General features: G+C 42.0%; 1 protein-coding gene across 1 annotated transcript in view; it reads left to right on the forward strand.

Moving 5' to 3' along the window:
* lamb2 (laminin, beta 2 (laminin S)) overlaps positions 1–24,036 on the forward strand; it is a 46,521-nt gene that overhangs the window by 20,435 nt on the left and 2,050 nt on the right. Inside the window, exons 5-34 of the mRNA XM_038723162.1 lie at positions 2,348–2,421; positions 2,583–2,771; positions 3,509–3,572; positions 7,574–7,776; positions 7,894–8,014; positions 8,308–8,496; positions 9,450–9,629; positions 10,003–10,115; positions 11,276–11,355; positions 11,893–12,028; positions 12,140–12,298; positions 12,658–12,785; positions 12,864–12,996; positions 13,096–13,288; positions 13,683–13,826; positions 14,378–14,609; positions 14,815–14,984; positions 17,601–17,825; positions 17,933–18,150; positions 18,280–18,376; positions 18,870–19,051; positions 19,171–19,361; positions 19,586–19,770; positions 19,968–20,209; positions 20,732–20,935; positions 21,401–21,545; positions 21,689–21,896; positions 22,009–22,150; positions 22,773–22,949; positions 23,023–23,182. Coding sequence (XP_038579090.1) covers positions 2,348–2,421; positions 2,583–2,771; positions 3,509–3,572; positions 7,574–7,776; positions 7,894–8,014; positions 8,308–8,496; positions 9,450–9,629; positions 10,003–10,115; positions 11,276–11,355; positions 11,893–12,028; positions 12,140–12,298; positions 12,658–12,785; positions 12,864–12,996; positions 13,096–13,288; positions 13,683–13,826; positions 14,378–14,609; positions 14,815–14,984; positions 17,601–17,825; positions 17,933–18,150; positions 18,280–18,376; positions 18,870–19,051; positions 19,171–19,361; positions 19,586–19,770; positions 19,968–20,209; positions 20,732–20,935; positions 21,401–21,545; positions 21,689–21,896; positions 22,009–22,150; positions 22,773–22,949; positions 23,023–23,182 — 4,884 coding nt within the window. The remainder of the gene's footprint in view (positions 1–2,347; positions 2,422–2,582; positions 2,772–3,508; positions 3,573–7,573; positions 7,777–7,893; positions 8,015–8,307; positions 8,497–9,449; positions 9,630–10,002; positions 10,116–11,275; positions 11,356–11,892; positions 12,029–12,139; positions 12,299–12,657; positions 12,786–12,863; positions 12,997–13,095; positions 13,289–13,682; positions 13,827–14,377; positions 14,610–14,814; positions 14,985–17,600; positions 17,826–17,932; positions 18,151–18,279; positions 18,377–18,869; positions 19,052–19,170; positions 19,362–19,585; positions 19,771–19,967; positions 20,210–20,731; positions 20,936–21,400; positions 21,546–21,688; positions 21,897–22,008; positions 22,151–22,772; positions 22,950–23,022; positions 23,183–24,036) is intronic.

Here is a 24,036-nt window from a genome sequence, read left to right on the forward strand (position 1 = left end):
GCCTAAGTAAAGCTGAAATAATTTATTAGAATTGCTCCCAAAACCAGGAACGAATGAGATGCTGTTCATACTGTTTGTCATTAAAGTTATTTGGTTTTTAGAGATGAATGGTGGGATGGCGGGATAGGGGGGAGAAATGATAAATTTGGAAGGAAGGCAAAAATGGAAAAAGAACAAGATCCTAAATATTTATTGAAACCACAATTAGTAAGCAACTATAGAGAACTTTAAAAGCAGTATTAAGTTAGCATGCACACACACACACACACACACTGTTGCCAACGACCAGCTACAGATGGGCTTAATAACAGAGTAGGCCCTGCTCTGGCATATCAACAGAGAGAGAGAGGGGGGATGACGGGGAATGGAGAAAAGAAAAAGATAAAAGTGAAAGCTGAGTGTTTAAGAGTGAGAAACAGTAGTAAGGACAGGGAGAGAGACACACTTGAACACTTGCATTTTCACTCACATTGACAATAAGTGACTATAAAGGGGTGGCTGTGGCTCAGGAGATAAAGCCCTGAGGTTCTATCCCTGGCTCCTCCATTCTGCATGTCTGAAGTGTCTTTGGGCAAGATACTGAAGCCCACATTTCTCCTGAAGGCTGTCAGTGTGTGAATATGTGTGAATGATTAGTTCCTTTCTGATGTGAAGTTGGCACCATGCATGACGGCCACTGCTGTATGAATGGGGTGAACGTGACATTTAGTGTAAACCGCTTTGAGTGGTTGGAAGACTAGAAAGGAGCTTTAGTAGTACACTTTAACATTTAAAACTCTGTGCAGAGCAGCCAGTTAGACACAAGGCTCATTTCAGCTGCTTGTCTGCCATGTTACTGTAATGGAGTGATGCTGATGACAGCACTGTGCAGCAGTAACAGACCCAGAATAGAACAGAGAGAAACAGAAGAAGAAGGGGGACAGGAAGTACAGTGACTATTTTTACTCTTGGTTGCTACTGCTTTCCATGGCATCTTTGTGGCACAGTGTGCCTACTTTGTATGGATTACAGTGGTTTGATTGTGTGCGCTTATTAATTGGAATTGCAATTTCCTGGGATTGCATGCATGCATGCTGGCCTTATAAGTGAGTGCTGGCTAATACGCACAATCTGCGTGTGTTGGTGTTGCATGTTTTCCATTACCATTTTATATGTATGACTTGCCCAACAAAGTTCTCCATCAGCAACATATGACTCAAAATTTATGCTTTGAATGGTTCTTTCACTCTCTACTCTTTTCCCTTCTTTTCTTCCCCCTAGCTCTGCACACCCTTCCTCCTCTTTGTTTTCCATATTTTTCTTTCCAGTGACTTGGCAATTACAATTTAATGACCTATTTACCTTGGCATCTGGCCTCGGCGCTTCCCAATAATTCTCATTAAAAGGCACTATTTCTTAGTTGTGGGCTGCTGCAAGTTCTTGACTACAAAAGGCAAGCTTAACCACTTACCTCACCATTAGCATATTTTAGCCACATAACCCCAACAATGAGCTGAAAGATACGAAAAGACTCTGGAGAGCTGAAGGGGGAGCAGCAGTCGGGTGATAATTCTCTGTGGGTTCATTACTATGAGCAACACATTCCCACTGCACATAGTTACTTGAGCTATCGTTTGTATAAAAATATTGATTAGTGCAGCTTTAATAGGTAGGTTAACCATATAGATAGCATAGAATACCATCTATCGCATTTCACTGTCTTTGCTTTCTAACACTATCCAACTGTGTGCCACACACATTCACACTGTCACTACCTGCGAGTTTCCCAGGTAAATCAGATCCCCATGGATCTGTTTAGGTTAGGTTTTTGCAAAACATGTGGCATCACAACAAATTCTCACTCTTTGCATGTGTGTATCAAAGAGCAGGACAAGCTTGTTGTTTGTCTTCAAGTAAGTCTTGAAAGTTTACAAGTTATCGGGTTGAAGAGTGTAAAATACAAAATACACACGGTGCTCTTCATAAATTAGTAGGCAGGAATGGGAAAGTCTTCTTTGTGCTGTACATGAAATCCAAAAACACAGAGAACAATAGTGAAAGTGACCCTCACAGTAAAGTGGCCCTTCAGAATATCTGGCGCTGTACAACTCAGGAAGTGTGTGGGCTTTTCCGACATGCTCTCTACATTTCTCCTGCCAAGACCGAAGGCCGTTTCCTGAAAAGATGCCATTCCTCAAGCACAGTTGCTACTTCACTCGCTCACCCGCTAGCAATTATTCTTTGTTATCCATCTGTTACAAATTGATGATATTGATGCAAAACGAATACAATCTAACAGCCTTGTAAAGAAAAATTTTGGCTTTGTTTAAATTTAAAGTTTGTCACTCTCTGTGTCTTTTTCTCTCAGGAAAGTCAGATGTCTTTATCCAGTTGGATCTGGAAGCAGAGTTTCATTTCACTCACCTAATTATGACCTTTAAGGTAGGACGAAAGCTCTTGCTGTCAGCTAATTGACCTGTATCAAGTATCTGAAAGTAGCTGAAAGGTGTGATGTACAGCTCCATTTGTTTTGTGTTTTGGGATTAGACTGCTCAACAAAATAAGCGGTGTGAATTTTTGTCTATGACACTCTTCTCTTGCAGACTTTCCGACCGGCGGCCATGCTGATTGAGCGGTCAGCAGATTTTGGTCGAACCTGGCATGTCTACCGCTACTTTTCCCATGACTGCTCTGCTAACTTTCCCGGAGTGTCCCAGGGTCCTTTGCGTAACATTAATGATGTCATCTGTGAGTCACGCTACTCTGACATTGAGCCGTCAACGGAGGGAGAGGTGAGCGATTGATTAAATAAAAAAATGATGGGTCACATTAGTTGCTCAAGATTAACACTAAAAAAATCACAAATTTGCCTCCTTGAGGAAAAACTCCTCAAAAAATGGAGGACACTGAAGGGAGAGCAGGACAGGAGGGATCCCTCTGACAGGACGTGCTATAGATGTCGTGTGTATAGAATAGACCAATATAATGAAATTACAGTATGGACAATCACGTTGGTAAAATTGTAAATAGATTATAACATACAGTATATGAAGAATAGATCCAGGAGGATGTTGAACAACTTCAGGTGTCACCGAACAGACACCAAAACACCTAAGCTTTTATTTTCAGTGAATAAAAATAAAGTAAGGTGTTTTGAGTCTTTGACCCCATTTATTTGGATCTAAAGTTTTCTAATGGTTGTGACCACACAAATACTGTACACGTCCAGCCTGACCTCAAGGAATAGTTACAAATTCTGAGATATACATGTATTTGTTTTTTTGCTGAGAATAAGATGAGAAGACCGATACTGCCCTCAGTAGTTTAGCTTAGCCTAAAGACTGGAAGCAGGGGGATGTCCTCAGCACTTTTTACTTGTGCTGGGGACATCATTTTGTCCCCAGCACAAGTAAAAAGCACAAGCAAAATCTTAAGTGCACACATGTTTGCATATTGCTGCTTATTTATATTATATCAAGTCTCAGATTATTCAAATATGTAATGCCTGTGCATAATATGTTTGTCCTAGGTTATCTACAGAGTGTTGGAACCAGCCATCAGGATTGAGGATCCATACAGTCCAAGCATCCAGAGTAGGTCAAGCTCGCATTTTAAACGGCTGATCAGATTGATTGTGTACAACACCACTGGGTGGAGTACACAAGACGCCAAGGTCATGCTGGACAAGCGTAATTACTTTGTATGAATGATTGTGGAGTCATGCGCCAGTGCTGGGGCTTTAGGTTTCCCATTCATGTGAGTTTTGACAGTTTGGCCACAGCACTGATAACCCAGTCAAGACGTGTCGAGTAGACCCACATCACAGTCACGTCTGCTGTCTGAAAGGGGTCTGAGTGTGCTCTTAATTCAACCCCAAGTTGTTTTTAACTGAAAATTAAATATTATTTTCAGTCTCTTAATTACGTAACACTTAAAAATAATAAAAGAATAATCTCACAATAAGAAATGTATGTCAGTAGTTAAAATGTAGAGAGATGTTTGCCTGAAGACGTCTGTGACCAAAATTCATTTTACCTTTTCAAATTTGTCAGTTTCCAGCTGTTATTTATCTTTTGTTAAATTTACTGGTATGACGAGTGTGCAGGATTTTTCAATCCACAATTGGTCTCTTTTTCTGGTCTGTTTTTAGAAAATTTGGAACATACGCACATTAGTTGCAGTATCAATATAGTTTGTTATACAAAAAAAGAGACCATGAATCAAACTCCAGCCAACACGATTAGCTCTTGTTATCCAGCTGTGACACATTACAGACTTTAACAGGCCCTCTCCTTGGGCTGTGAAACATGGCCCCGCTGTGTGGAAGACGTGGAGAGATGTGAAAAGCAGCTGTTTCTCTCCCACACTGCCTCACTGTCCTAGCCCTCATGTTTAGACTGGCAGGACATAAGAGCTTTTCCCAGAACCCAAGCTCGGTTTCCAATGCAGCAGCAGAAGTTGTCTTGTTCTGTTGCTGAATATCTCAATGTAACTGGCCCGCATGAAGACCCTCGACCCCCCTCACAGCTGAACAATCTATATGTACTGTCTGCTGCTGTCAAGACAGTGAATCAACATCTGAAGTAATTCTTGTTGGCTAGCTTTTTATTTGTTTTCTTCATCACTTGAGTGAGATTGGGAGATGTTTTGCACTGAATGTAGCTTTCCCGGCAAAGCTTCCTCTCTGAACATGACCCCCAGCCCTGCCTCTAACCTTAACCATCTTTAAATTAAAGCATTTCATTGGTAGAACCTTTTGGGCGCAAGACAAAGAGGGTTAGCCCCTAGCCTAAAAAACAGTGGCATACACGAAAACAGCAGTAGCTAACAATACCAGCCTATTTAGTGGGTCTTGCTCTTCTGATGGAGTATTTTTTTTCTGTTGTCATATTGGTTTCCAAATAGGCCTGTATGTTAGTGTGAGCATGTTTCCAGATTAATTTCACACTGATAAATAATAAAAATTCTGAATGGAAACAGCCTGACAGAGGTCTCATGTTCAACCTTTGAGCTGCTGAAAGCTGCTGTTTGGCTGCTGCAGTTATTGCTGGCTGAGTTGGAGGACTGTTCTCCAGTCTGCTTGTACAGCATGAGGAGAAGCAGACAGTGTTTTAGTGCAGTGGAGCTGGAGGGATTAGCTCTTGTCTGTCAGAGAGGGATTCTATTACTGCAGATAAAGTCAGCAGGGCAGGGTCAGAGTTTGGACAAAAATAAAGCCTCCCATGAAACATTCCATTCATCTTATTGTAACACTGAGGCTTCAACTCCAGCAAGATTAAAAATGACAGAAGCTAAAAGTTTTACATGCTGGGAAAGGAAAGGAAGACCGGTTTGTAAAGAGGACTCAGTGCAGGTTGCAACTGCTCTGATGATGCATTATTAATGTTCATAATCGTGACAATGAGTACATTCATCTTGTTGATATTGATGGTAATACACATTTATACCACAATTACCACATCAGTTTCTGCCTTATGTACTAATCTAGGTGTAAAATGTGTGTTGTCAAGCATTTGTGTTGCGGTACATCTGCGTTAGTGTGGTGTATGCGTGTTAAAGACTGCTGGTAAACAGCTGGACTGTAACAGCCGAGGTTCTGACCACGGCTGTTCCGGCAGACTGACAGGGTGACAAGACAAGGAGTTATCTTTCTCCCTATAGGACCTCTCTCCAAATAGTTTGAGAGGATAAAGAAGCAGGACGTGGGATGAACCATTTCAACAAGGTATTCCATTATTGTCCATCATTTTTGGATTTGCTCCCTTCTTGGAATGTACTTGAAAGTCACGTGTGGCATTTGAATGGTGTCTCACTTTGTCATTAGTTTAAGGAGGAAATTGGCTTAAGATTTATGGAGACACGTATGTAAAGGAACTGACTATTTACAGCGAATGGTTAAACTGTAAGCGGAACACGTTCTTTTTTTTCCAGGGAGCTCTCAAAGAATTCGAGCAGCAACAAGGCTAATACCCCTTTAACAAATATTAACATTTTAGTAAATACCAATTCCAAACATTGGTATTCCACATGGAAGATGTTGGGGTGGTGGAGGGAGTTGCAGCAGCAAACAGTATGGCCGGGTTGACAAACTCGCTGATAGCCACACATCTGATGAATGAGTTTGGATTGTGAAACATGAATGAAACAGCTGATGCCGGTTGCAAGTGCAACTTCAGTGCTCTGCCTGAACTATTACTATTACATAGCTGTGAAGTACAGATATCCACAGCACCTGGAGGATGACTTGTGATATTTGGACATTTGGTGATCCCCTAACTTTTCATGTAGTGCCTCCAGCAGGTCAAAATTTGACATTGGGCTAGGGGTTATGGAGAGCTGCTAGCACGGCAGTGGACAGGTTCACAGTTTCTCAAGTCTGTCTTCTGAAAGTCTTGTTGGCTAGCAATACTCAGATGCTCCTACATTGAGGGTTGGTGATGGCGCATAGATAAGATGCCTTTGGTGTGGGAGACCTGGGTTCGATTCTCACTGTGAACATCCACCATTGTGTCCCTGAGCAAGACACTTAACCCCTAGCTGCTCCAGAGGCGTGCGACCTCTGACATGTATAGCAATTGTAAGTCGCTTTGGATAAAACCGTCAGCTAAATGAATAAATGTAAATGAAAGCTGTATAGGTCACAGTAATCGTTCATGCTGGTCATGAAGTGATTCCAATGGGGGCACATTTTTCAATCTTAAGTTCTCATTCTGTGCAAAAATACTTTCCAAAGTTCACATGAGGTTAATACAATAAGGTCCTTGAGCAGTCCGAGTTAATAAGTTGTAAAATTAGTGTGAAATTCCCTCTGTGTGCTTCCATAGATAGTGTTTCAGTGCTGAATCATGGCTGAGGGATAGTAACACAAAGCAGAAAACTCTAAGACCGTAACTTTAGAAGAATCCAACTCGAATCTTGCTTAAAGATAAAAAGATTTAAATATATATATATATATATATATATATATATATATATATATATATATGTGTATATATATATATATATATATATATATATATATATATATATATATATATATATATATGTGTGTATATATATGTATATATATATATATGTATATATATATATATATATGTATATGTATATATTAAGTCTGTGTTAATATAAGTCTGTTTTTGTCTATTGTCCAGGTGATAAATAGATTTAAGTGTTAACATACTAAAATATGAATCATCTGTTTCTTTGCACCTTTTATAGGTTTACTGGATGACATGCTGAAATTGCTTATAGACCTTTTTTTTGTTCGGATTTAAACTGTTCCTAGTAAAATACCTACCCACTTTTCTCCCTGTTTAAGTTCAATGTAACGTCAAGTTGCTTCAAAACCCTAAGGACCAACTAATCCTCAGACCATCCCAGGCCATTAACAGTTGTTCACCCAAAATGCTTTGCCACACACTCTGTTCAGTCATGCTCCACTGGCCTTGACTTCCTCTTGCTAGGACAAAAGGGCTTTAGTGCTGTTTGTGTGTGAGTGTGTGTGTGCGTGTGTATTTGCTGATGTATTATTCTGAATACATACCTGCATTCTGTCTCTCTCCCACTTATTCTGTTCATGTCCTGTCACCGACAGACCAGCTAAAGATCACCAACTTGAGAGTGAACTTCACCAAGCTTCACACACTGGGAGACAACTTGCTGGACCCCAGAGATGAAATCAAAGAAAAGTATTACTATGCTATATATGAGCTTGTTGTACGTGGAAACTGCTTTTGCTATGGCCACGCCTCGGAGTGCGCCCCCATCGATGGCATCAGGGACGATATAGAAGGAATGGTGAGTAATGAGGCGTCAGTTCAGTCGTCCTGTAATTTACTCTGAAAATTTCAAAGCTTCTTAATCTCATACAGATTGCCTTTACTCGCCCTTCCTTCCCTCCCATCTCTTTTCAAGGTTCATGGCAGGTGTGTGTGTAACCATAACACCAAGGGTTTGAACTGTGAGCAATGTGATGATTTCCACAATGACCTGCCTTGGAGACCAGCCGAGGGACGCAATACCAACGCCTGCAAGAGTGAGTACAGAGGAGGAAGCAAAAGGAACATTAAGGGCAAAAACAAAACAAATCACAGATGTATTAGCCAGTAAGCATTAATGAGAGACAGCATGTACAGCTACATTTTAATAGATTATTTGTCAGCAGGCTAATGGAAGTATAAAAAGTAATGTGACTGACAGTTTGGGGTATTTACATCTCTAAAAATGTAACCTGCTGCACCTGCCCCTGGATAGTAAATACTTGAAAAAAAAAGAATAAAAAAACATCAGCAATGACTAATTAGTTTGAAATAAATGTCTTTTTTTCAGAGTGTAACTGTAATGGCCACTCAACCTTGTGCCACTTTGACATGGCGGTGTATTTGGCCACGGGAAGTGTCAGCGGAGGAGTGTGTGATGAATGTCAGCACAACACCATGGGACGCAACTGTGAGATGTGCAAACCTTTCTACTACAAAGACCCAGTTAAGGATATCAGGGACCCACGGGTTTGCATAGGTGAGTGTGTGTTTGTGTTCCACATCAGAGAATATGTTAATCACTGCTAATGCCATTTTCTAGAGCAAATGTGTGTGACTGCTGTCAGCTGCTGTTACTGTCGGAGAGTTGAAGGGGGCAAGAAGTGAGGCAAAGATACTGCATGTGGAGAAAGGGACCACTAGTGGGAAGTTAGTTGTGGTAGTTTTGCCCACTGATTTGGCCCACTTATCAACACGGCCTGTAGTTATTAGTCAAATCTGAGCACGCAGGCCTGAAAAACGTATTTGGAGATTTAGTGTGGCTTACACTGGATGGACATCACCAGGATGTCATTATCTCTTATGCCCATTGCTAAAAAAACTTCCATAAAACTGCATAGAAATGATGATACATGGGTACTGCGATAGATAATTTGACAGCAACACACAGAGAGATGTCAGAGTGAAGGGTTCAGCAGTGCCCAGGAGAAGAACTGGCACCTCATCCACGCTCTGAACTGGCTTTGAACCAATGACCCTCCAGTTTCCAGACTAATCCTTACAAACTGAGCTACTGCCGTCCCCGGTTAAGTGTCTTGCTCAGGGACACATTGGTGTCACAGTGAATCTGAACCCGGGTCTTTCACACATATGTCTTATCCACTACACCACCATTCTCATTTACAGCAACACTTTACCTAGCCTGGCTCTGAAGAAAAAGTCCACCACATTTCTCCCCATTTCTCATTTTCACAAGCATTTCCTAAAATGTGGAACTGTTCTTTTAAAGTTATATTTGAACTGTAGTGCCACCTATAGGTGAAATTTGTTGAGCACAAGTCAGTAGGGAACCTGTGTGCCAAGTATGATTTTTTTAGCATGTGTAGTATTTGAGATATTAACCCTTTTATGCATAGATAAACTAAAATGAGTTCAGATATGAATCATTAAAGTTTAACTTCTCATGCATTTAAACTCCTTCATGTCCCATAGCTTGTGATTGCGATCCAGATGGTTCTCTGAATGGAGGGATGTGCGATAGCCACACCGACCCGTCACTCAGCATGGTGGGAGGTCAGTGCCGTTGCAAGGCCAATGTTGAGGGGCCACGCTGCGACAAATGTAAGACCGGCTTCTTCGGCCTGAGCACTGACAACCCTCAGGGCTGCCAACGTGAGTAGAGTCTCTGTTATAACTCACACAGTCATAGAAATGTTATAATGACCCTGTCTGTTAGCATTTAATTGGAGTTAGTTGATGTCATCCATCAAATAAAAATGTATAATGCAATTGGTTATCAGGCTCTTTTTAGAGAGATTTTAGTAAATTTACAAAAAATGCAAAAGTGGTGTGAAGGGGAAAAGTGAGTGGGACACATCCCCCACATCCTCAGTGATAATTGCATACTTTAAATGCATACTAGGCTTTGTAATAATTGATCTGCCAATCAGGGTCACATTTAGAATTTTTGTATGTTTTTGAGTGATTTATTATTTTAAAACTTTGCTTCGATCTAATTATAATCAAGTTTGCCCTCTGCCCCCAGCTTGCCAGTGTGACCATAGGGGAACAGTGTCAGGTAGTTCCCAATGTGACCCAGTCAGTGGTGACTGTTTCTGCAAGCGTCTTGTCACTGGACGCAGCTGTGACCAGTGTTTGGTAAGACAGTGCAAAAAAAACAACCTGTCTTTTTGGCCTGACCGTTTTTTCCGTCTTGAAAGGAAAATCTTAAATTTAACCACTTCTGTCACTTTACGCTTCACATTTATCATGAGACAATTAAATATGAATGAAGGCATTCATTCTCTTACATGTCACTCCATGGCCAATATTACCTGTGTCTTTCCTTTTCCTTTTCACTTCTAAATAAGTGCTGCTGATCTTCTTCACTCTGTTCTCATATTGTCCTATCACCCTCCCTGCCCAGCAGCCCAAGATGTTGGGTGGTGATCAGCTTCCTGTTATAATACAACCTCTTGTCCCAAACCTACTCAGCCAGGAATAGTATAGGCAGGAATGTGAGCTCCTGCCTGGGCCCTCTTTCTAAATTTAGCCCAGGGATATGAGGCTTGTCCGGTTGGTGTGGGTTACAGCAGGCCTAAAATGGTCAGGACCTGGACCTGGTCCGAAAGTGGATATTTAGTATCATTTTGTTATTTAAAATATGCTTTCACAAAGTGATGGTAAGGTACTTTTTCTTTTCTGGATGTTTTTTTTTTTTTTACAGCAAGTCTTTACAGAGCTCATCATAAAGTTCTACCTACACATAAAAAGAAGCTGTCTCATTACTAGAGTCTCCCTTGTTAGCTCTTCAAATAGCTATAAAGTCATTTAAGCCTAGCAAGAAAACAACCTGGCACAAACAAATATTACTTTAGTTTTGACTGAATAAATGCAGTGCAGTGTAAAAGTAACCAGATTCTTATGTAACACTAGAGGAGAAACCACAAAATTTAGCAAAGTACACGTACATCAGCCAAACCATAGTCGAGATAAAAAGTTAAATTGCTGACTGCAAAAATTCCAGTATTCACACTGTCAGCTCTTTTTGAATGGGGCGGTAATATTATGCCCTGGAGCTATGAATGTTGTTTTACTGGATTAGAGAGCGAGATACAGTATGTATGATTCACATCCACTTATGACAGTCAAATTGCAGCGGATGTTCCCCTCTGACTCTGTAACAGCATGGGGAGTGATGCGTCCTGTCTGTCTGGAGCTAAATGTTCAAGTGTCTGCCTGTCGAGTTATTGCTCTGGCCCTCTTCTGTTTCCATCTGTCATTCACTCTGCCCTCTGCCTGTCCTTCTGTGTTTCTAGCCGGAACACTGGGCTCTGAGCCACGACTTAAACGGTTGCAGAGGCTGTGAGTGTGATATCGGAGGAGCCCTGGACAACCAGTGAGTGATGCTGTAGTTTTAATCCTGAGTCACAGGTCACACACATCAAAGCTGTCACAAATGTCTTTGAGACTGAACACTCATAAATGAATTACTATCCCCAAAATAGCAGCTGCAGCTTTTTGTACTCCACCTTTACCCTGGGAGCCATAATTTGTCATAGTAATTATTTAATTAAATAATTGATTCATTCATTGATTCTTGGTGATCCCCTAACTTTTCCTCTTGTGCCATCACCAGCTCAAAACTGCCTCAGCTGTACTTTGAGTTTAGTGCTAATTGTGTAATGTTAGTTATGCCAACATGCTAAAGAACTAAGATGGTGAACATGGTAAACATGTTAGCTCTGTCATTGTGAGCATGTTAGCATGCTCATGTTGTTGTTAGCTTGCCTTGTTATAAGGTAGTGAGTTTAACTTCGATGTCAGATTAAGCAATTACATTACTGATTAAAAGGCTAGGCACCCAACATAAGCAGCTAAGCCATATAATATCAACTGTAGCAGTGAAATAATGCTGTTCATGTGTTCACTGTAGCTGCTCCATGGAGAGCGGTCAGTGTCGCTGCCGCAGTCACATGACGGGACGCCAGTGTGCGCAGGTGGAGTCTGGATATTTCTTCATGGCTCTGGATCACTTCCTTTATGAAGCTGAGTTGGCCAAAATGGGGCAGGTGAGCCCGCCTGTATTCTTCTTGGGCACACATTTGTGTTGGAGTGATTATGTGGCTTTAGTATGGAAATATATTTAAAAACTATATCTGAATACGCCTGGATATTCTCAGGGCTGTACACTGGAGACTAGGGAGCACCTGCTGGGTCGCCCCGCCACATGGACAGGCACTGGGTTCGCTCGGGTACCTGAGGGTGGCACCCTGGAGTTCCTCATCAATAATATCCCCTACTCCATGGAATATGACCTGCTTATCCGCTATGAGTCACAGGTCTGTGTGTTTGTACATCATCTACACGTAAACCCTTTGCAAAACCACAACTTAAATAAACTAAAAATATTCCTTCAACTATGCACAGCCTTTGCAATACAAACAAAGCTCCACTGACTATTAACATAAATGAGCTTGCTGGTGGTTTTGCATGTTTTAGCATGCCTTTGCCTATAAATCGTGTTTATATCACATGTTAAGCGTTTTCCAAAGCATTTTTGATTGATTTCCTTTCATCCAGTTAGTCATTACAACTGCCCCCCTCCCCTTCTCATACTCATGATCAGTCTACCTTTGACTGCATTTTAACAACTGCAACTATTGCTACAAATTAATTATATAAAATCGATTATATCTAGATGCCCAGAGACTGGGAGGAGGTGCGAATAAAAGTGATCCGTCCGGGGCCGATTCCTACCAGCAGCCTCTGTGGAAACACCATCCCAGATGATGACAGCCTTACTGTCTCCCTACCAGCTGGAGCCAGGTCTGTGGCTCAAACACACATAAACACTCACACATAAATCACTGAGTTTCAACTGTGTACTGAATGTGTTTGCTCCAGGTTTATGGTCCCTCTGCAACCTGTGTGTCTGGAGCAAGGTGTGACTTACACGCTCCGCTTTGAGTTCAGACGCTATCAGGATGCCAACACTATCCTCAACGGAGCGGCCAATGCTTTAATCCTTGTGGACTCTGTGAGATGAATTTCTTTTTCCAGTCTAAAAATAAGCATCTGACTCATGAAGAAGTTTTCATTCCGCACTCAAACACCTTCCTCTCTCTCTTCATTCCAGATTGCCTTGATGCCACGCCACTCCTCCATGGAGATGTTCAACGCAGGGGATCCAGCTTCTAACATCAGGAAGCAGACGTTTGAGCGGTATCGCTGTCAAGAGGGGGCGAAGAGTGTGACCCGCCCACTGATGAGTGACACCTGTGCCAAGCTGATCACCAGCATGTCGGCCATCATAAATGATGGGGCTCTCCGTGAGTGAAAAAAGCAACATAAAAGATTATGAATGATGCTCACAATGCAGTAGACTGCGGGGTTACATGACCTTTAACCTAACTTGTGACTTCCCAGGAAGTATATTTCTCCTCTGCGTGAGCGTCAGCTGGATATTGCAAGATATGGCATTTATGTATTTATGGCATTAGATATGTTTTTAGCACTTTATTGGTGCTCAAAGAAGAAAATTAAGTTCCACATTGGTATAGCATGTAGAATATCACCTAATATCACGTCAATCTGCAGCTCCACTTGTTAACCTCACATTCATATATGTGATTTCATTCATTAGCCTTTGTTAGTTCCTCTTTTTTCCCAGAATTCAATTTGCATGATGTTCCAATATGCCTGTGCTTCTCTGTCATCCTCCAGCTTGTAATTGCGATCCTCAGGGGTCCATCAGCTCCATGTGTGATGTCCGCGGGGGCCAGTGTCGCTGTAGGCCAAATGTGATTGGACGACGCTGTGAGCAGTGCGCTCCGGGAACTTATGGCTTTGGGCCCTCGGGCTGCATAGGTGAGAAACTCTCGCCCACCCTTTTTTTTCCCTGAAATTTAGACCTGTTTATGGAGGACATGATGCAACATAACAACATTTTTCATATTTATACGCCCCTTATCTGGTTGGGTTTTCCAACTAATGTTTACACTTTCCCTGGAAGGGCTTAGTAAAAGCCTTTGCCGAGGTACAGAATGTAAACAGCTAACAAAGCAGTTTCACTGGGAAACTTCAATCAAATCTTTGTTCACAGACTATTGACACTTGGACCTCAGTTTTATTACTGTATGTTGTTCTTTTATTCATTTTACTAATGAAAGTGAGGTCTGTGGAGTAACATGAGTTTAGATATCCTACTGTAGACTTTATGTGCAGTTACTTTATTTTTATTTATTTGATTAATTATATACTATGCTGCTGGCGCCCTCTACTGTCGCCCCTTTATATAAATTATGTATTCTCCATCCTTTTCTCTTTCTATCTTTGATTCCTTCTCCATTTGATTACCTCCTATCATCCTCTCCTCCTTCCTATATGCCCCTGCTTATCATTTTCCTCCCTCTGCCCAGCCTGCAGTTGCAGCTTGGAAGGCTCCGTGACTCGATTTTGTGACAAGTATACTGGTCAGTGCAAGTGCCGTCCAGGAGCGTTTGGTCAGCACTGCGACGGATGCCAGGCGGGTCATTGGGGCTTCCCCAGCTGCCGACCCTGCCAATGCAACGGACACGCCGAAGAGTGTGACCAGAGGAGTGGCGCCTGTATCAACTGCAGGGACAACACTGGAGGAGACAAGTGTGACAGGTGATGTTTCAGTGAGAAGGTGACCAAGCTTCATGAGATCAGGTTCAGTTCAGACATAATGTTAAAAGGGATATGGTGTTCCTGGAGTTATAGAACAGCTGTAAATCTATTAATACTGTGTGCTTTTTGACTTAAGACGCTTTCCTTGCATATTCCCTGTGCAAGCTGAGTAGTGTCACGTTTAACTCTTTTGTCATTTCTGTAGGTGTGCCAATGGTTACTATGGTAACCCAGTTTTGGGCAAAGCGTCAGGTGGTCATTGTCGGCCGTGCCCCTGTCCAGATGGGCCCAATAGTGGACGCCACTTTGCTGCATCTTGTTACCAGGACAACCGTAACAGACAAATTATCTGCAACTGTAACCAGGGTTACACAGGTAAACCGAAGATGATACTCTTGCTGTGTCTCTATATTTCTTCTGTCCCTCCTGTTCCACTAGTCCTTGCTTTCTGCTTTGTTTTCGCTTCATCCTCAGCAAGTGGTGCTGATGAAATCACTGTTTGTCCATAATGTGTGTGTATCTGGAGTTATAATGAATTTCACAAAGAAATATATTGTAACTAAAGAGGGTGACTCACTTTCTACAGAACCTATGAAACAGATACCTGTTGAACGTGTTGCACCCCTGAACATTAATGTGCTTATTGTAAGTTGCTTTGAACACAAGCTTCTGCTAAAATGAAAATGTAAATGTACAGCTGCATAACCATACTGTTCTTCATAACGCACTTTGTGTCAAGATTTGAGTTTTAAAATATTTCTACGAAACCTGTGTGTTTAATCAAGCCAAAGGGCACCTTACTTAATTACTTTAGCAAGTACCTTTCATTTTAAAAGACAGTCTAAAGTCTAAAGAGTGGCATTTCATATCACTTAATTTCAGTGCATCAATAGTCTAGTTTGTAGTTGACAGAAGTTTTGTTTAAGTACTGATGTTATAGTATAAATAAACTCAGTGATTGAGCTGAACCTCAAAACTGAGAGAAAACTCCTCAACTGTGCTTTGTGTTTGGTGCTAGTTAGCAAACGTTAGCATGCTAACATATTAAACTAAGATGGTGAACAATATTCCTGGTAAACATCAGCATATTAGCATTGGGCTCTGGTGAACAGTAACCTGTGTCATTTCCTCCCTCCCCTGTATTACTGGCACAGGGATTGTTAAACGCTCCGGGGTGACCATTTTTAAGCGTGAGTAATGATGGTTGACCCCCACCTCCTTTCTCCTCCTCCTCTTTTTTTCACCAACCCTCCACTTTTCCAGTCTAAACCATGCATGGCTTCAGCACCCCTCCCATTAAATGGTGCTGTGCCACAATGCACTCCTGCCCATGTGTGAGACCTGGCTCAAAGAATAATGTCAAACCCTTTCAAATTGTGTCTGCCTGTGTTTTTTTATGGCAATGAAGGGACAAATAATAATAATTGTCCCTAAAATTACACTGAAATTATGCTAGAAGTGGTTAATTTATTTCAAGATTTGAACCAGGTCTGTGTAAATATTCCCAATAAAAGGACCTGACCCAGAATCATTATTTTTGAGTGATTGTGTCAAAAAGTATGGTTTTCCACAGAAATAACCATTCAAAGTAAATAGGGAGAAATTATGAGGAAGAGTAATGTGGGTACAGGTTTATACACAGGTGTTGGTAGAGTCTGGGTCAGCTTCTGTCTCTTGTGTTTGAAATAGATTTAACTGTTCATTATTATCTGTGAATGGATGATGTTGCGTGGATGATGTTGAGAGGTTGTTGAACAGTAATTTCTCAAAGAACAAGAGCTGCACTGATTTAACAATATTGCCATACAGCCTGGATAAGTACACTGATGTCACTTGTTTAACAAACTTGACTTTTCAGATAAAGCACAAATGGTTATGGCTATACACTGTATGTCCACTATATCATTATGAGCTGTCTGTAAGCTTAGGCAGGACACAGTTCTGACTTTCAAATGTAAAGGAAGAGAGAGGTAATGGACCTGAGAAACTGTAGCTGATTATATTTGCTTTCTACCCAACTTCCCCCCCTTCTGCTCACCACTATTTCTACTTCCCTTTGCCCCCTCTCTCTTTCATACCTTCACGCAACTTCCTCTTTTTTCTATATTTCTCTCTTCTTATCTTCTCTGTACTTTAGCTTTTACTCTGCCAGCACAGCCCTACTTTTTACCTCTCCCCACCTTCTCATTCCTTCATTCTCCCTTTCCTACTAGACTCAAATATGCCAAGTATTTCTTATTCTGAGTCGGATCTAAAGATACCGCAAATTAGATATAACAGTGTGGGAAAACAGCAACTAAACTAATGGTTCACTGCCAAAAGAATTTTGGACTATTGTTGTATCTGTGTGGTACAGTATATAGCAGTAGTTCATGACAGGTATAGTACAGCTGCAGCCAAAAGTAATACACAGTGTGGAATAATATTGTTCAAAGCAGGGTATGTCTGTAGTGATTACACCTGTCTCTGTGGAGTGTCTTGAAGCAGACTGAGACATTGTGCCACATTCACAGAATTTGAATGACTGTTGACTAATTGTCGCTTTTGTCATCAGCGCGTATAGTAATGTGTTGCATAATATACTGAAGAAGGTGTGATGAAAAAAACCCTTAACTAATGAGAGCTGGTTAACCCGACCCCATTGAGTGATAAGTAACAAACTGATTGTAGTAACATACTGTATAATGTTCACACTATGCAGAAACGGGTTAGGCAAAGTCTTAGACTAACATGTTTCTTCATATGGAGTTATCCACTGAAAACATTTTAGGCCCAGTCTGGGTAATATCCAATTGAATAAGGGTGTCCTCATTTCTTTATTAAACCAAGACTACTTGTTGATTGCATTGCTGTAAATGAGTATCCTGCTGTTTCATACACAAAAACAAAGCAGCTTGGGAAACCCTGTATAAAAATAACAGTTATGGAATGATCACATCTCCTCCCTCCACTCCTTATTCTCTTTCCCTTTTGCTTTTTCTCCCAATTCAGGTGCCCGATGTGAGGAATGTGCCCCAGGTTATTATGGCAACCCCTCTCAGCCCGGAGGGCGCTGCCAGCCATGCCAGTGCAACAACAACATCGACATGTCAGACATGGACGCTTGCAACAGGCAGACCGGAGAGTGCAAGAAATGCCTTTACAACACTGAGGGCAGCAACTGTGGCATCTGCAAGAGTGGCTATTTTGGGGACGCTTCACGACGCAACTGCAGAAGTGAGTGACATGTTCAGTGAAAAAAGTCTAACTTTAACTTGCATGCTAATGTTTTGTAAATAGAGCAACATAACAAAGATGCATTTTTTGGCCTAATTGCCCTTCAGAGTGCACATGTAACTTCCTGGGTACTGACCGCAGCCAGTGTATGGAGCGTGAGGACTGTGTGTGCCAGCGAACCACAGGGCAGTGCCAGTGTCTACCAAACGTCATAGGCCTGACATGTGACCACTGCGCCCCCAACCACTGGAACCTGGCCAGCGGGAGGGGCTGTGAACCCTGCGGCTGTGATCCCAACAACTCAGTCACGTCCTCATGTAATGAGGTAGGGAACATTTGGGCCTGAACAACTTCCAATAAGCACATCTCAATATAAGTGTAACTACATTCACATTCATTCACGTTGACATCAACGAAATAAACTGATGTGTCATTTCTACTCCCTGATGTGCAGTTCACTGGGCAGTGTCAGTGTCGTGACGGCTTTGGAGGGAAGACCTGCACAGACTGTCAGGAGAACTACTGGGGTGACCCCAGGACGCAGTGCCGAGGTTAGATACATGACGACATAATGAATGCTCTTAGGAAATGGTGTAGTATGAGCGTGATGAAGAGACCAAATGCAAAAAGTGAAGTGCTCAAAGACTTTATAGCTGCTCAGGCAGAAAGATGGGTTGCATCACAGTGCAAAAAGCATTGCATAAAAAAGAATGACTTAACATAAGTTCAGCGGGCCCTCTTCCTGAACGCCAGCGGGCCCTCTTCCTGAACGCCAGTTAAATATTGTTAACTGCCATGGCTAAAACCAAAGCTGGATTCCTGGGCAACAAGGTTCAGCATGTGGCAATTGTTTTGTGATACGTTGATTAATTGCAAATTATTTGGTACCTGCTCTGGACATACATGAATATCCATGTGCTAAAGTAAAGAACTAATAACTAACTAATACATTCACAATGCGTGTAAACATGTAGATTTTGTCAGTATAAACTAGGTCCGATCATTCACTGTACACTCCCTCCTCGTCCTTCTCTCCTCCTCCAGCTTGTGACTGTGACTGGCGTGGCATTGAGACCTCTCAGTGCAACCGGGTGACTGGCCACTGTGTTTGCCAGCAGGGGGTGTCAGGTGTCCGCTGTGACCAGTGTGCCAGAGGCTTCTCTGGTCAGTTCCCCAGCTGTCAGCCCTGTCACCAGTGCTTCGGGGACTGGGATCGCATCGTGCAGGTGTAGTTTAATGTGAAAGAGGGGGTCCTCAGTCAGAAAAAGACAAATGTGAAACTGAATAACTGATTCATTTGGAGTCAACTATTATCTTTCTCTGTATAATTTTGTCATATTACCAGGACCTAGCAGTGCGTACCAAGGCCCTGGCAGAGCGTGCCCATGAGATTCAGACCACTGGGCTTACTGGGGCCTATGAGAAGGCCTTTAGAGACCTGGAGGAGAAACTGGCACAGGCTCAGGGCATTGTCAATGCGCGCAACGCCACTGCTGCAGCCGTCGCTACCCTAATGGAGCTTATTGAAGATCTTAGGTACAGCTGTTACGTTCCAATGCATGTTTCCCATGTGAAACTTTATTGAAAGTAAAGTTTTTTCTGCCACAAAAGGTAGTGGTATCAAAATAATGATACTTGATTTAGAAGTCATGAAAAATCTCTTCTCTCCATTTGGAGAATTATTGTCCAATAAAGTACATTAAAAATCATATCAGGATTACATATTCTATCGCCTAACAACTTCCTGCCTTGCCCTGCAGAGCGCAGATCGGTGAGACCACTGACACCCTGAACCGTCTGGAAGGAGACCTAACCATCGTCCAGGACAGCAACTCTGAGGCAAGCAAGGAGCTGAGTGCTCTGGAGAGAGAAGCTAAAGAACTTAACCTCACTTCAGAGCAGCTACACCACCAACTGGATATCCTAAAAAACTCCAACTTCCTAGGTGAGAAAGAAAGGGAGGATAGAACCTCATTATTAAACAATTCAAACTGACACCTCAGACTTATTGCTGCCGTCAGCTTGTCCACACTCTAGGTTCATTCACATTTTCCTACCCACATTCCTTCACATGTCGCATCATTATTCCTAATCATCTTCCTCTTACTACTTCCTACTTTTTTGTCCACCTCTTCTATCTAGGTGCGTACGACAGCATCCGTAGCTCCTACAACAAATCCCGTGATGCGGAGCGGCGTGCCAATGAATCAACAACCACCAGGCCCAGCACAGTCAGCCAATCTGCAGACACTCGCCGCCGCACCGAGCGCCTCATCACCGCCAAGAAGGATGACTTCAACCGTAAAAATGCTGCTAATAAGCGTGCGCTTGCAGACCTCAACACCAGAGCGCAGGGCTTGGACATGAAGAAGATCAATGAGAAGGTTTGATCACATTCTATATTATTTGAGCACATTTGTTAACAAGTTTGACAGCATTCATGCAGGCAGAGAGAGAGAAGTAACCGCAGAAGCAGTGGAACTAACAAGGTTTTTCAGGCATGAACTGCATAACAGATCAACAGAAATCCTTTTTATGTTTTCAAGCGAAAACCTTCTTTTTAGCTTGTTCACAAGTTTGTTTAAGGTGATAAACTTTATTTTTATTATTACTGTCCATTGTTCATATAGATTAAATGTTGGTCTACTGTTTATAGCGTAATCCAGCGATTCCCAAAGTGTGGTGCGGTTGTGAGCTGCCTCTAGGGGGTGCAAGACAGGACAAATGTAATGGTGGTGTAATAGTGTAATAACTACAACAATTATTTTTTGTGGAACTTTTCATGAAATAAAAACTTGATTTGAAAACTTTCCTTTGTAAATTTAATTTAAAATTAAAAACGTTATTATTAATAGTTACCCGTATTATTCATTTCCATACAAGTACATGTTGATCTCTTCCAACAGGTTTGCGGCGCTCCAGGTGATGCTCCCTGTGCAGAAAGTCCTTGTGGGGGTGCAGGTTGCCGTGACGATGAAGGGAACCGTCACTGTGGAGGTCTAAACTGTAACGGCGCTGTAGCAGTAGCTGACAATGCCCTGGAGAGAGCCAAACACGCAGAAAAGGAGTTGAAGAAAGCTATGGGAGAGGTGGAGGGACTCTTTACCAAGGTATGGAAGCATATGAGAACTATAGCTACTGTAATTTGGGACCAGACATTGGTGAAAATATTAATCCCTTGCAATTCTGTTAAGAGTGCTTTTGGAGTTTTTACTGTATATAGTTATACATTTATTCACATCCATAGTTTAATTTTATGCCAGCGTCCCCTCACAGTACATCACCTCTCACAGTCTCTCAGAATGGAGTGAGGGCTTTACAGTACACTCCAAAAATGACATTCACCCTGTGTGATTGCGTAACCAGTGCAGCTGCAGTCTGGTACATGTGGGCACTTAGACAAAACGAATTTGAGTGAAAGTAGGCTCACTAAAAAAACTAAACTGAAAGATTTTATCATCTGAACAGTTCTTAGAAAAACGCTGTTGCTGTGAAAAGTACAGTCGTAGTAAAGACAGCAGCTATGGTGAATACGTTACCCTTTGGTGTCCTCTATAAACTTTTCTGCCTTTCAGGTGGCAGAGGCCAAGACCAAGGCAGAGGAGGCCAAGGGCAAAGCCCAAGCAGCTTTGGACAAAGCCACTGCCACCAAGAACAAAGTGGAGCGCTCCAACAATGACCTAAGAGACCTCATCAAACAGATCAGAGACTTCCTTACTCGTGAGTCAGAGTTTAATACATTATGACATATTTTATGTGTACATTTTGCAAGTTTACCAAGAACATGTAGATTACTTATGTTGCCACTTAATCTGCCCTCCTACAATATGTCAACCCTGCCACTTCTCATGTCTTTCTCCCAGAGGAGGGTGCAGACCCAGACAGCATTGAGGCGGTGGCGAACCGTGTGTTGGAGCTCTCCATACCCGCTTCGCCCCACCAGATCAGACATCTTGCTGATGAAATCAAGGAACGGGTTCGCAGCCTTTCGAATGTCGACTCCATCCTAGAACAGACGCAGGAAGATGTCCGCAAGGCAGAGCAACTGCTGCTTGATGCCAAGAGGGCAAGGTAGTCAGAATAGATTGAGATATGGTGTTGGTAATTATTTGTACTAATTCTTCTATATGTTTTCATCCTATCTAAAACCATTGACTGTCAGTAACACTATGTTGTTGTTCAGGCATCAAGCTGAGGGGGTGAAGACCACCGCAGAGACAGTGAAACAGGCCCTGGTGGATGCAAAGACTGCCCAGACATCAGCAGAAAAGGCCATAGCAAGAGCCAAAGCTGACATTGGGGAAACTGAGGCCCGACTGGCACAGGTAATGAACCAAAAACAACAAACATTAAGCTGTGTGCCAAAATAGTAGTTTACTGCCCCATAGTACAAATAACCGTATCTGTATGAGTTGTTAAAAAATTAATGATTGTTGCAAGACATTTTGTTCACCAGTCTGAGTTTTATGTAGTTACATAGAAGTTAGCCCACGTTAGATACTGTAGATACTGTAGATGAATCTCTCTTGTAAAAACGTGACTTTAAAGCTGCTATAGGGACACTCTCATTTAACAGAGGTTAAATGTAGGACTTACATCATCAAGTGGCCAGAAACATGACGCCAAATGAAAGTCAGTTGCTTCTTATCTGCTAAAATAAGCAGTTGTTTGCCATATCAACTATATGTCAGTGTTGTGCTATAGCTTTATTCCACCTCCTCCTCTTGACAATCATTGATGATTCAGTGCCTTGTTAAAGGTGTTCAATGTGCTTTTAAAACACACACACACACACACACACACGGGCAATTACATGAACATCCAGGAGTAAATTTTGAGAAATCACACCATGGAATAAAATGAAAACTTAATGCTTAATGCATCACAAGCAAACCGTGTAATATTAGAGGGATCAGAATTCACTTTGCTTGGGCATGCTCTCCTTAGATTGAGTCAGAGACATCCAACAGTGAGAAGGACCTGAATGATGCCATGTCCCGCCTGGGCACACTGGGACAGGAGATCAGTGCCCTGAAGACCAAACGTGCCAACAACAGCATGGCAGCAGCCCGAGCCGAAGAGACAGCCACCATGGCACGAGACAAGGCAAACGAAGCCAAGCAGGTATGTGTCTGTGTGTGCACACACTCATTTAAAGCGTACACAGCTGTGAACTTTCTTCTGTCTTGATGCTTAGATTCTAGACGGCCAGCTGACAGATAAATACCATGAAGTGCAGCAGCGGGTTGACACAAAGGCCAAGGCTGTGAAGGATGCCAAGAAAAGGGCAGAGAGCCTCAGAGATGAAGCAAAGGAACTACTGAAAGATGCCCAGAACAAGCTCCAGAGACTAGCAGGTGCTTATCTTATCTGTGTGTATGTGTGTGTCTGTGTGTATGTAGACGAAGACATAGACAGGGTTAATGTGTTTACATTTGTTTGGAGGAAGAAAAGTGTGGTTTTATAATTTGAAAGCCAATCCAAATTCCAGAATTAGTCATTGAAACTTTATTTCTATAGCACCTTTAATACAGGTTAGTGCAAAGAAAGCACTCTATAGGTGATTGACAAGTTAATAATAACACATTACATAAATACAATTGTGGAGATTAATGGACAAAAAAAGTAGAAATTAACCACACCCACCCGTGAGATAGTTCGGCTCATAGTGTCATTTTTAGTTTTCTGTACAAACAAGAAATAATGTGTTAATTTCTGCACTCCACAGTTGCTGATTTTGTAACATTTTGACAGTCCCCCTGTTTCCAGTTATTGTAACAAACACAGCTAACCAGCTGCTGAAAGTAGCTTCATATTTACCACAGTGTGTGGTATTGATCTTCTCATCTCACTTTTGCCAAGAAATTTCTAGAGAAAGCAAAAGTTCTGGGTTTCTTGCCTGTTCAAGGCACTAACATACATTCAAAAAGAAAAAGCTATGTGTCATTAGCTTAGCTATAGAAAAGGATGGGGGGGAATGGATAAGACTATGCCTTTGGTGTGAGAGACCCGGGTTCAATTCCCCATTGTGACCCATCCACCATTGTGTCCCTGAGCAAGACCCTTAACCCCTAGTTGCTCCAGAGGCGTGCCACCTCTGACATATATAGCAATTGTAAGTTGCTTTGGATAAAAGCGTCAGCTAAATGAATAAATGTAAATGTAATGGTGTGCCTCATGAGGACACCACCCTGTACGTGTACAAATGTAG

Source organism: Micropterus salmoides, unplaced genomic scaffold (assembly GCF_014851395.1).
Source record: "Micropterus salmoides isolate LMB-PRFRI ecotype aquatic unplaced genomic scaffold, ASM1485139v1 Ms_hic_scaffold_16, whole genome shotgun sequence".
Taxonomy (NCBI): domain Eukaryota; kingdom Metazoa; phylum Chordata; class Actinopteri; order Centrarchiformes; family Centrarchidae; genus Micropterus; species Micropterus salmoides.